General features: G+C 43.7%; 3 protein-coding genes across 3 annotated transcripts; 1 reads left to right on the plus strand and 2 right to left on the minus strand.

The window, feature by feature from the left end:
- Window positions 1-278: 278 nt before the first annotated feature.
- LOC106986679 (histone H2B type 2-E) lies at window positions 279-2,527 on the minus strand. Its single transcript, XM_053214732.1, has one exon. It carries the CDS (start codon window positions 2,480-2,482, stop codon window positions 2,102-2,104), a length of 381 nt encoding a protein of 126 aa, XP_053070707.1. The 5' UTR covers window positions 2,483-2,527; the 3' UTR covers window positions 279-2,101.
- A 214-nt stretch (window positions 2,528-2,741) lies between these two features.
- On the plus strand, window positions 2,742-3,245 carry LOC113597922 (histone H2A type 2-C). Its single transcript, XM_027055086.2, has one exon. The coding sequence runs from the start codon at window positions 2,810-2,812 to the stop codon at window positions 3,197-3,199; it is 390 nt and encodes a 129-aa protein (XP_026910887.2). The 5' UTR covers window positions 2,742-2,809; the 3' UTR covers window positions 3,200-3,245.
- LOC106986678 (histone H2A type 2-B) lies at window positions 3,178-3,812 on the minus strand. Its single transcript, XM_027055085.2, has one exon. The coding sequence runs from the start codon at window positions 3,746-3,748 to the stop codon at window positions 3,356-3,358; it is 393 nt and encodes a 130-aa protein (XP_026910886.2). The 5' UTR covers window positions 3,749-3,812; the 3' UTR covers window positions 3,178-3,355.
- Window positions 3,813-13,403: the final 9,591 nt, after the last annotated feature.

Below are 13,403 nucleotides of genomic sequence, written 5' to 3' on the forward strand. Positions count from 1 at the left end.
TAAGTGCTCTATAGGTGTTAGCTAAACTTTCTTAAGGACTTTATTTCTTCTACCTTGTTTATAATGCTTCTTATTTGTGGTCATGTCTTTTTAAATGACTAAACATTAACAGTGTCCTCATAACAAGCTACTTCAACCCCAGTGCACCTCTTGGGTAGAAGTAATTTTGGCCAATGGTTTATAAATATTTATCCTTTTCCACAGACCCAGCAGTGGTTGTATCTGTTTACTTCATTTAATGAGAAAATATATTGCAGATAAAAAGAAAGCAGCCAAGCTTTTAAATTAATCGGTAATTTTATTAATACAATAGCATCTACACATACTTGAAAACACGCATGTGGGAAACAGAAGACTTATTCAGTTCATGATGTCTGGAGTCCATCTGAATTCACAAAATTCTTAGGATCAACCCCAGAACCCCTTAGCCAAAAGCAGAGTTGAATAACTGATCAGTGTCTTCATCAGCAAAATCAAGGCTTGGACAGAAAGACTGTGAACATTCTGTAATCACACAAAATAAAACTAAAATGCAATTGTCCACGCATTTGAGGATACAAAGGTGGAAAAGTTGGCTGCATGACCAGTGAACCAATCCCATTGCTTTTCTCAACCTCCTTTGCAAAAGGGTTATTAACCTTGCCTGTCTTACAGGGTCTATCTTTTCAGGGCTTCCTGATAAATGAGAAGGTGAGTGTAAATTAAATGCTCATCTCCATGGGGAACAGAGGATCAGGGTGGAAGTGATGGGTTTCAGAAAAGGAGACTGGAAAAGGATTCAATGCTCTGAATTTAACGAAAATCCAAAAGAGGTTACGCTACACTAAGGAGCGTAAAGGGAGAACCAACCATTGTCACCTATTTGGCGCAAAAAGAATCTTAACACGGGCCTCCTCAGAGATCTTGCCCTGAGGTGACCACGGACGGACTTGGGCAAAGAGCTCCAAAAACATTTCCATTTTCATGTCTTCACATGTATCTAATGGAAATGAACGGCACCCATCCATCCACGGGAGCGATTAAGAAAAGGATGGGGTGGGAAAATTAATTCGACAGATCTTAATAATTCAGTAAGTATTTAAGTGTCCGCTTTGTGCCAGGCACTGATTGGCACGGACAATACAGAAAAACAGACCAGCAAAGTCTCTGTTAAGGGGTTGAGAACAAAGACCATACCTAAGAAACGAACCAATTTCTGACGGCTGCTAGGAGGAAGAGAAAACCATGAGACCGGATGACAGGCAGGAACAAGAGGCGCCAATTCCTGAGTGGGACTTGGGAAGGCCTCCGAGAGGTGGCTTTTGAGCCCAGACCTCAATGACCAGCGCCGTGCAGTGACCTAAGGCCGGAGCGTTCCGAGAAGAATTAAATGCAAAAACGATCCACAAACCGAGAAATAACAGGGATTTCAAAGACCCAAAGTAAGCAGCGGAAACCAGAATCTACAAATTCCGGAGCGGGCGGGTGATTTTAAATATTCATGTCGTCCAATCAGGGAAAGGCTAGAACCCAGCAGCACAGGCTCCACCCTTAACGCCCAGACCGCTGGGATCCACAGGAGGCCACACCGCAGGGCAGAACTGGTGACTGGGCACCCAGGCAGCTGCCAAACGCTCGGAAGAATTCTTCAGCGCTCTGACGCAATATCCGCGGCCCCCGGGGCTTAGTTGTCCTGGGACTTTCTTAAGTGAGGATGACCGAAATCACTCATTTCGTTTTAGAACACCGATGAAACATACACCCAACAGAACGACCAGGACACAGTAGTCTAGGGACGGAAGGTGAGGAGGAACAGATTCTCCAATATCTTAATTCGAAAGGATTTGTAGGAAAACTAAGACAGTTAAAAGTTTTTAAGACGCGCTCTAGATTAAAAAGCAAAGCCAGTCACGCGCCAGGAGTCTCAAGTATAAGAAAGGCTTAGATACTACGTGTGCCATCTTCCATGACCTTTCGCAAGTAAAACTTACTTTGTGAGAAGGAAGTGAGGGGAAAATAAGTGAACAAAGCTCTTTTCTGGTGATTAGGTGGGTGGCTCTGAAAAGAGCCTTTGGAGTCAAGCGGCCGGCGACCCGTGCGAGCGCCGTGTCCCGGCAGGGACTCACTTGGAGCTGGTATACTTGGTGACGGCCTTGGTGCCCTCGGACACGGCGTGCTTGGCCAGCTCGCCGGGCAGCAGCAGGCGCACGGCCGTCTGGATCTCCCGGGACGTGATGGTTGAGCGCTTGTTGTAATGCGCCAGGCGGGAGGCCTCGCCGGCGATGCGCTCGAAGATGTCATTGACGAACGAGTTCATGATGCCCATGGCCTTGGACGAGATGCCGGTGTCGGGGTGCACCTGCTTGAGCACCTTGTACACGTAGATGGAGTAACTCTCCTTGCGGCTGCGCTTGCGCTTCTTGCCATCCTTCTTCTGGGCTTTGGTGACCGCCTTTTTCGAGCCCTTCTTGGGCGCGGGAGCGGATTTTGCCGGCTCAGGCATTGTACAACACCACACGCGTTAGCAAAGAAAAGAAGTGCGAGAATGGGCGGGCCTGATCCTTTTATAACTACCGTATGCAAATTAGGGCTCCAAAAGTCCTTCATTTCCATTGGGCCTTGCAGGGACCTTGCGTTATCAGTAATAACTACGTAACAGCACCTACTCTTGGCCTTATTGGCCAGTTCTGGAGCCAATTTAGGACCAATGAAAAACTGGTTCCTGACCCCACCCCTAGCAAAGCTTATAAAGGCTTTTCAATCGCTGAGCTTTCAATCCTGTTTTGTTGTGAGATTCAGAGCTTTAGGTGTTTTAAGCTCACTTTCAGTCATGTCGGGTCGCGGAAAGCAGGGAGGCAAGGCCCGCGCTAAGGCTAAGTCGCGCTCATCCCGCGCCGGCTTGCAGTTCCCGGTGGGGCGAGTGCACCGCCTGCTGCGCAAGGGCAACTACGCCGAGCGGGTGGGGGCCGGCGCGCCGGTCTACATGGCGGCGGTGCTGGAGTATCTGACGGCGGAAATCCTGGAGCTGGCGGGGAACGCGGCCCGCGACAACAAGAAGACGCGCATCATCCCCCGCCACCTGCAGCTGGCCATCCGCAACGACGAGGAACTGAACAAGCTGTTGGGCAAAGTCACCATCGCCCAGGGCGGCGTGCTGCCTAACATCCAGGCCGTTCTCTTACCAAAGAAAACCGAAAGCCACAAAGCCAAAAGCAAATAAACCATGACAAGCCAAAGACCAAAGGCTCTTTTTAGAGCCACCCAAATTTTCAAAAAAAGAGCTAATGCGCTATTCCGTGATCAGCCCCTCATTTGACACTTTGGTGGCTCTTAAAAGAGCCTTTGGGGTTATTGGGGATGGTCTCAAGCTTCCTAATTACTTGTTCTTGCCAGGCTTGTGACTCTCCGTTTTCTTGGGCAACAAGACCGCCTGTATATTGGGCAAGACGCCGCCCTGGGCAATGGTGACACCCCCGAGTAACTTGTTGAGCTCTTCGTCATTTCTCACGGCTAGCTGCAAATGGCGAGGGATGATGCGCGTCTTCTTGTTGTCGCGGGCCGCGTTCCCCGCCAGCTCCAGGATTTCCGCCGTCAGGTACTCCAGCACCGCCGCCAGGTACACCGGCGCGCCGGCCCCCACCCGCTCGGCGTAGTTGCCCTTGCGCAGCAGGCGGTGCACTCGGCCCACCGGGAACTGCAGGCCGGCGCGGGACGAGCGTGACTTGGCCTTGGCGCGAGCTTTGCCTCCCTGCTTTCCGCGTCCAGACATTACGGCCAAAAATGCAGTTACAGCTTCTTATTCAAGGAGAAGGAAGTGGAAAGGATAACCAATTTGGTGTAATTTATAAGAGCTACCGGGAGGGGGGTGAAGGGAAGTAGCCCAATCAAACAGCCAATCGGAAGGCAGAAAGCGGACTCTTCGTTTGCATCCTGCACTACAAGGAAATGACGGATTTCGTACGTACCTACCAATCGCTGGGAGCCACGTTAAAGCTCCTAATTTGCATGAGAGGATTTTTAAAGAAAGAAAGCTTTCGGACAAAACGCTGGTTTGGCGTTTTACTGAGTGGCAACTTTTGTTTTCCGTTTAGAGAAGGCGAGGCGGAGGTAGGTGGGGGGTGGGGGGTGGGGGGTGGGGAGAGGGAGGAGGGAATTGGTTCTTTTTTTTTTCCAGTTTAGAGCTAGAAGGGAAATCCTAAGAAGGACCCAAAAGGCCTGCAGAGGGGCCTCCAGCAGATGCAGAGTTGTTCCCACTCAAGGGTAGGGATTCTGAAGGCAGTTATCCCCTTGAGCCTTAAATTACTCTCCAAGTCCCGCCTTTTCTGTCTGTTCACAGCCGAACTCCCAGAAAAATTACCAAGGCCGTCTGCTTTCTCTGCAATTTAGTCGTGGCCTTCGGTGTGGCTTAGCCCCACCCCCAGCCATCCCCGCTCCTCGGAATACACTGTAACCAAGGACTGAAAAAGATCTGTCCTCCTCCGGACCTCCAGGAGGCATCCGATTACCGCCTTGAAACTTGCTCCTTTGGCTTTCAAGATGTCCCCCGACTTTCCCCATCCTGCTCATTTTCCTCTACCTGGCTCTAAATTCTCGTGTCTGTCTGGGCTCTGCCCCCTACACAAAACCCCCCTCCATTCTTCGCTCTTCCCGAGGAGTCTTCCCACTTCCATGCTTTCAACTATCCCAGATTTGTTCTAGAAGCTCAGACCCTTACACCAAACTGCTTAGTGGGTACCTCAACTCATTTGTCCCAACAACTCGACCAATCCAGATGCGAACTTACCCAAACAACCGCCTACCTCCTCTGTTTGCTCTTTTTCACCAAATTACACTTAGAATCCACTCACCTGCATCTCAACAGCATATCTGGCTACTTACTTAGCATCTCTTCACTTTTTAATCCATGTTCCTGTCTGCTTCCTCACTGCTCTCTTAGATTTCAGCAACAGCCCTGTAACACTTGTTTTCCTAATCTTCCAACTGCCTTCTAGAGAAACCTTCTGGAAAGTTGTTTCTTCCTCCTCAGCTTCCCATCCTGGGTGTCTACATCCCTCACACCATTTGCACCCTCTCCTGAGTGTTCCATGAGGACTGGAAGACTTAAATCCTATTCATCGAGCCCATTTCTGATGTCCTCTCTTTTATCCTCACCTTTATTGAACTGACATTTATCAAGTACATGCTACCTACCAGGCAATGGGTATACAGATAAGTGAGACTAGTGCAAAGAACTGTCATGAGATGCTTCTAGAAAATAGAGGAAATCTCAAGTCTGCAAGTTAATATCAGCTATCTGTAGCTGGTAAGAATGTTGGTATAAACATGTGAAACACCCAGATCCAATCAAAGGTGATGGGAGAGTGCTTTTTCAATAGCAGAATGTACCTGAAGGTAATTCTAACTCAATCAATTATATCATTTCAGAAGATGCATGTGTTAGTAGAAAGATGTAGTCCACACAGAGTCTAAATGAGGCAATTACAATAGGAATGTGTTGTTTCTCCAGCACTGTGAATACATACACACACACACACACACACACACACACACACACCCAAGGGTCCTTGGTTGTGAAATCATCAGCCTTTCTTACAACCTGGATGAAATATTTCTGAAGACTGTCCAACTCTCTTAGCTCAGATACTGGGCTCGACAACTTTCTGATTATTCTACTTCAAGATAAAAATATGAGACTGAGAATGCATGAGCTAGTTATAAGATACATCACTAGAAGTTAATGAATTTGCACCCTAGACTATTCATAAATTTCTTGTCTGTTTTGTTAGTGTGAGTCTCTCCCCAATGAGCCAATCAACGCTGGAAGTTCTGACAGTGTCAACTTTTCAGACCTACAGGGTCTGAACCCAGATTAGGGCGGGGGGGCTACTATAACTCTGGTAGCTTGAGAGACCCTGCTTGAGGGGGCACTGACCTCCCCAACTCTTCCACTTTTTATCTCTTTTTTACCTCTATCACAATGACTCTGTGCTGTTAGGAAAGATGAAGGGCAAAGAATATATGGAACCTTATGTGATAAGCCCTATGCTGGGGGCTACCTATGAAGTAGATGTAATTGTTTCGCAGAAAAGGAAAGTAAGGCTCAGAGAAGTTAGGGCACTTGCTGAAGGTGACATGGCCATTTACTAAGACATGATTAGAACTCAGGTCTGCCTGACTCAAAAATTGTGCTCTTTACACTACTTCACTCACTAGATGTTGGGCTTCACGAGCCACTTAACTTACACAGCCTCCCCTTCTTCCTCTGGTAAAGAGAGAAAGAGAATGAGAGAAAATTAGATTTAATATTTTAGATTCCATCCAGCTATAAAACCTTATTAGATTAATTTAGATAGGCCAATCTCCCACAAATTATACCAGGCTCAATTACTATCTATTGCTCCCCAGAGCTCTTTTCCCAGCATTCCTACCAGAGCTATTAAAACGTGAAGTAGAGCAGGCCATCCGTAAAAGTAGTACACCATCACAGACAAACAGACTGGATCTTACCTCCTTTAACAAAAAGGCAACCGGGATTTTTAACCAAAGGCAACTGAGTTCCTTCCCAAGGAATCCAGTTAATCAAACCGTTATTTTGCCTTCTAGCCCCATTCCACAGTCCTCTCTCTTCCCCTCTCCCTCCACCTCTGTCACCACAACCACCACCTCCAGCCTCCTCCATGCTGAGCTGCACACCATTCAGTTAGGACCTTTCCATAGGTCCCTAACATTGCATGTACACTTGCCTTTGATTAGAAGGCTTCATCTTCCTCTTGACCTTCCTTCAGCCCAGATATCACCTCCTCCTTCATGAGGCCTTCCCTACTCCCATACGCACACAGCCTCAGTGTACCCACCTCTGTGTTCAAATCCTGGTGATAGTGCTTACCACTCTGCTTTGGCTTTGGTCTCACTTCCTTTCTGTAACCACCTCAAGGGAGAGACCATGTCTTCTTCATCTTTGAATCTGAGTCCTTAATTCCTTCTACCTGGCTCTTAAAAAGGCAATTGAATGTTTTCGGCATGAATACATGAAATAACACTCTTAGGGAATTAGTGTCTTCTTTTCAAAAATATTTCTTTTTACTCAAGAACCATTCTCCAAATGCCACCTATAAATAGTAGACTGTGATAGCCAGAGTGATGGAAGATAGACTGGAAGCTCGTCAATTAAACAACTAAACAAATATATATATATATATATATATATATATATATATATATATATATATACACATACATATATATCCAACCATAACAGAGTTGTTAGAATAAATGATGATAAATGTAAAGAACCTAATACAGAGCCTGGAACCTGAGAGGTCCCAAAGCTGTATTAGGAGGCCAAATAGCTTAATGTTTAAGAGCCCAAATTCTACAGCCTGACTCTGCATTGTTTACCAGATATGTGATCATGGGCAAGTTACCTAACCTCTAAGCGTCTCTGCTTCCTCACTGGTAAATCAAAAGTAATAATAGTAGATGGGGCACCTGGGTGGCTCAGTTAAGTGTCATACTTCAGCTCAGGTCAGGATCTTGCAGTTCATGGGTTCGAGCCCCACATCAGGCTCTGCACTGACAGCAGCAGAGTCTTCTTTGGATCCTCTGTCTCCCTCGCTCTCTGCCCCTCCCCCGCTCACTCTCTCTCAAAAATAACAAACATCAAAAAAAAAAAGTAATATTAGGTACTTCATGAGGCTGTTGTAAAAATTAAAAGAGTTCATAAATGTAAAACATTGAGAAAAGTACCTAGCACCAACAGAGCAGGGGCATCCCCAAAATTCTTTGAACCAATTGTTCTTTAAAAAAAAATTTTTTTTATGTTTATTTATGTTTGAGAGAGAGAGGGACAGAGTGCAAGTGGAGGAGGGACAGAGAGAGAAGGAGATACAGAATCCGAGGCAGGCTCTAGGCTCTGAGCTGTCCACACAGAGCTCGACACAGGGCTTGAACTCACAAACCGTGAGATCATGACCTGAGCCGAAGTCAGATGCTCAACCTACTGAGCCACCCAGGTGCCCCTGAACCAATTTTTCATTTCAAAAATAAACATTAGGGGGACGTCTGAGTGACTCAGTCTGCTAGGTGTCTGACTCTTGATTTTGGCTGAGGTCATGATCTCGTGGTTGTGGGACTGAGCCCCGCACCAGGCTCTGTGCTGAGCACGGAGTCTGCTTGGGGTTCTCTTTCTCCCTCTCTTTCTACCCCCTCTCCCTGCTTGTGCTCTCTCTGTTTCTCTCAATAATAAGTAAATAAGCTTAAATACATACATACATACATACATACATACATAAAAATAAACATTAGGTTTATCATATGACCTAGCAATTCCACTCCTGGATATACAGCAAACAGAAATGCAATGCACTTGGATGAATCTCACAGACAATGTGGAACAAAAGAAGACAAACACAAATGAATTCATGCTATGTGATTCTTTTTATATGAAGTTTTAAAATGGGCAACACTAATCTATGGTGATAGAAGTTAGAATAACGATTACCTGTGGGGAGGTGGTATTGATTTCCCTGGAGCCTTCCAAGGTTCTGGAAATTTTCTGTATCTTGATATGTGTGTGTTCATATGTAGAATTAAACTGTACACTTAAGATTTGTAAATTCCTTATGTGTAAATTATACATCAATAAGCACAAATTAAGTTTTTCATGATCAAATATTGAAGTAATCATCATGGGGGGAAATGAGTATTTTGTTAGACACCCCATCCTCATGTCACAGATTAGTGTTTATTGGTTTTTTTGTTTTGTTTTGTTTAATTACACCTGAGGTGGCCACCATAATCTTTTGATGTTCAAAGCCTCTAAAAGTCTCAATCTGGCCAAGACAAACCTTCACTATATAGGAGATATTATTCTTACTATGTTTTTATTAGAAACAAAGACACTATAACTTGCCCCGTGGAGTTTGCAATTTACAAAGCTTCCATTTATTTTTGCAACAGAAATAACAATGATATCAGCCCTATTTGCACATTAGTTCACACATCCATCCAATACATTTAAGAACAACAAGTATGCCAACCCTGAGCTTAACATAACACATCCAGAACATAATGAATACATTCCCTCTGCCCAGATCTCTCTTTCCTCATGGTTAGTTACCCCCTAGTCATTCAGATCTCTGATTAAATCACCTCCCTAGTAAGGCCTTCTCAACCACAGCCTCCCAACATTCCGTCAGTTGCTGGATTAGCAAGTTGCAAAGCCCTGACCAAAAGCAAGTCCTATAGATTCTATCTTTTTTAGCAGCATTCTGATCAATTTATTTCTCTCTAGCCCATCTCCTGCCTTCACTCAGATTATCTTTCACCATACTACTGTGAACAGCTTTTCTATTCTTCCTGTTCCTCTAATACCATCTTCACATGCTAGCCAAAGTGATTTAATAGAAAATTGGAGTCTTTTTCACCATATGCTCTCTCACCCTTACCCACTTCCTCACCCACCCATCCATGATGATCTCATTCCATCTTCAATAACTCCTGCTTCAGATACACTTCTCAGATGCTAAAATTAGTAGACAAAAGCTTAATGAGAAACAAGATAGTACATAGACTCAAAATATCACCCACAATTACAAATGGAAAAAGAATTTTACAATGGAGAAACTGAAAGATATCCCTTTAACAAATGATCAGAATTATCATCAGCAATAAGACAAATCAAGCTAATGCCCACTGGTATGGTTCACTGAGAAGGACTCAATATCATTTGGCAGTATTCTTGCCAAAAATGCATATCCTAAATCTGCAGACAAACCCAAATTGAGGGACATTACAAAATAAATGTTCTGTACTCTCCAACAATGTCAAAGTCATGAAAGACAAAGACTAAGGAACTATTCCTGATTAATGGAGACCAAAGAGATCTAACAACTAAATACAACATGTGATCCCAGATTGGATCCTGAACCAGAACATTTTTTTTTCATTTTATACAAAGGACACTAGTGGGAAAATTAACAAATTTTGAATAAGATCTGTATATTAGATAATAGTACTACATCAATGTCAATTTCCCGAGTGTAACAATTACATTGTGGTTATGTGAGAAAATGTCTTTTTTTTTTTAAACTAAATACTCATTAGTAAATATCAGAGTTCTCCAGAGAAACAGACACATAGGAAATATACGGAGAGAGAGATAGAGAAGGATTTATTATAAGGAATTGGCTCACACGATTATGTAGGCTAACAAGTCCCAAGATCTTCCAGGTGAGTCAGCAAGCTGGAAACCGGGAGAGCTGACGGTGTAGTTCCAGTCCAACTCCAAAGGCCTGAGAACAAAGAGAACCAATGCTGCAATTCCAGTCTGCAGGCCAGCAGGCTGAAGACCCAGGAAGAGTCAATGTTTCAGTTTGAGTCCAAAGGCAGGAAAAAAGCCAGTGTCCCAAATCAGAGGCACTCAGGCAGGAAAGAACTCTCTTTCTCAAAGATGGTCAGCCATTTTGTTCTATTCAGGCCTCTGACTGACGAGGCCCACCCACATTAGGAAGGGTAATCTGATTTGCCAATTTAAATGTTAACCTCATCCCAAAACACCCTTACAAAAAGACCGAGAATAATGTTTGACCCCATATCTGGGCACCCAATAGCCCAGTCAATTTGACACATAAAATTAACCATCCCAAGTACTTAGAGGTAAATGGGGCTTTATCTCTGAAACTTACGCTCAAATGGTTCAGCAAAAAAATTATACGTGTGTAGATAGATACATAGAAATAAAGCAAACCTGATGAAATGTTAACATTTGGATAATCTGTGTATCAGAATGAGGGATCATATATTGGAAAAACTTAATTTTCCACTTGTGTCAGGGAAAACCTTACTTCAGTCTATCTCCTGTGTGTTTCTTCCCTGTGAATCTCCTTCACTAGTCACATAAAACACTTCACTTCCAAATGTGTGCTTTTTCCCCACACCAAACAATTTTCTGCAACACCAGCTGGGTGGTCTGCAATTTTTTTTGTGAGTTTATTTTTATTTATTTTTGAGAGAGAGAGAGAGCGTGCATGTGAGGAAGGGCAGAGAGAGAGAGAGAGAGAGAGAGAGAGAGAGAATCCCACACAGGCTCTGCACTGTCAGCTCAAAGCCCCAAAGTCGGGCTGGACCTCACACCATGCGGGGCTTGAACTCACAAACCATGAGATCACGACCTGAGCTGAAGTTGGGTGCTTAAATGACTTAGCCACCCAGGCGCCCCCACACCCCTGGCCTACAATTTAATTCAGTTCTGACACTCTCTACCCAGAGATAGCATCAGATCCCACAGGTTAAAGGGCTCGGTCCTATAACACTGTGCCTCACCCACCCCAACACACACACACACACACACACACACACGCTTAAGATGCCTGCCACAAGCCCAGGTTGTCTGTCACCTGTGCTTCTGACCAACTGATTATAAATTGAGGTTCCACTGACCCCTCCTTTGGGCTCTATAAATTTGCTAGAGCAGCTCACAGAACTCAAGGTAATATTTTACTTACATTTACCAGTTTATTATAAAAGGATATGATAAAGGATACAGCTGAGCATCCATATAGAAGAGATAAAGCAAGGTATATGGGAAGGGGCTCTCCAGCATGCCACTCTCCCGGCACCTCCACATGTTCACCAACCCAGAAGCTCTCCAAACTCCATACTTTTGGGATTTGATGGAAACTTCATCATGTAGGCATGATTGATCATTAACTTCATTTTCAGCCCCTCTCCCTTCTCAAGAGAATGAGGGCATAACTGAAAATTCCAAGCTTCTTTTTAAAAAAAAAAATTTAAGGTTTAATTTTGAAAGAGAGAGAGAGCACACACATGTGTGCCCGCAGGGACATGAGCAGATGCCAGGCAGAGAGGAGGGTGGGGGGGAGAGAGAATCCCAAGCAGGGTCTGCACTGTCAGCACGGGACTCCACACAGGGCTCTAACTCACCAACCGTGAGATCACCAAACCAAAATCAAGAGTCAGATGCTTAACTGAGAGATGCAAACTGAGTCAGATGCAAACCGTGAGATCATGACTTGAGTCGGACACTCAGCTGACTGAGCCACCAAGGTGCCCCTCCAGTAGTCCATATCTTATGGAACTAATGCCATCCATCCAGATGCACAAACCTGATACTCATCCTTGACACTTCCCCTCCCATAACTAACCTATCACCACATCCTGTGAATTCCCTCCTAATATATATCTTGTAAGCACAGTTTCTCTCCACCTCTGCCTCTACTGCTGCCACCTTGATCCAAGCCATCATCATCTCTCACCTAGACTGCTACAAGTAACCTCCCAGCTGCTCTCCCTGCTTGCTCTCTAACCTCTCTGACAATTCACACTGCAGCCAGTGATCTTTGCAAAAACACAAATTTAAAGATGGTTTAATGCAATGCATGATCCTTGACTGGCTTTCCAAAAATAAAAAACTATAAAGATCACTAATGAGACAACTGGGGAAATCTGACTATCAACTATCAACTACAGATAATAGTATTATATGAAGGTTAAATGTCTTGAGTGTAGTAATGGTATTGTGATTATGTAGGGAAATGTCCTTGTCCTCAGAAGATACATGCTGAAGTAGATAGTGGTGCAATGTAAACATTTTTGCAACTAATTCCCAAATGATTCAGCAAAAATAATAATTATTTCATTATTGTTATTATATACATACAAATTCAAAGAGAGACAAAGCAAGTCAGGTAAAATGTCAGTGAATCTGGATGAAGGGTAAACAGGGTGTTCATTGTACTAATCTTGCAGCTTTTCTGAAAGTTTAAAAAAAATTTTTAAGGATAGGGAAAATATATGTCATTGTGTTAAATTTCTTGAGTGTGATAGGTTTATTGTGGTTATATAGGGGAATATTCTTGTTTTTAGGAGATATATGTTGGAGTACTTAATGGTGAAATGTCTGCTATCTGCAACTTATTTTCAAGTGGTTCAACCAAAAAAAAGTATATAAATATATTTTTAAAGTATATAGATATATACAAAGTACTTAAATATATAAGTATATATGTATAAGTATATTATATATATATAAATGTAAAAAATAGTGAAAGGTAGAAGACGTTGCTTTGGATTTTCTGCAGCTTTGACATTTTTCCCGAATTAGAAGTTGGGGAAAATACTTAGGAATATATGGAGATATAATCGATAAAATATTAAAGATACAAAATAAAATACAAATTGAAAGCTTATATATCATCTTGGAAAAAAAAAATCTCATCCTGTTACAGCCCTGCTTAAAATCTTCATTAGCTTCCCATCGCTCCCAGGAAAAAGACTGGCCCACAAGGCCCAGTATGGTCTAGACCCTGCCTTCTCCCAGGCAGGCCTTCCTACTTACTTCTCATCGCCATCATCTCTGCCCCGTGGGCTCCAACTACCCCTAAGTACACCTAAAGTAACCACTC

This window comes from Acinonyx jubatus, chromosome C1, assembly GCF_027475565.1.
Source record: "Acinonyx jubatus isolate Ajub_Pintada_27869175 chromosome C1, VMU_Ajub_asm_v1.0, whole genome shotgun sequence".
Taxonomy (NCBI): Eukaryota; Metazoa; Chordata; class Mammalia; order Carnivora; family Felidae; genus Acinonyx; species Acinonyx jubatus.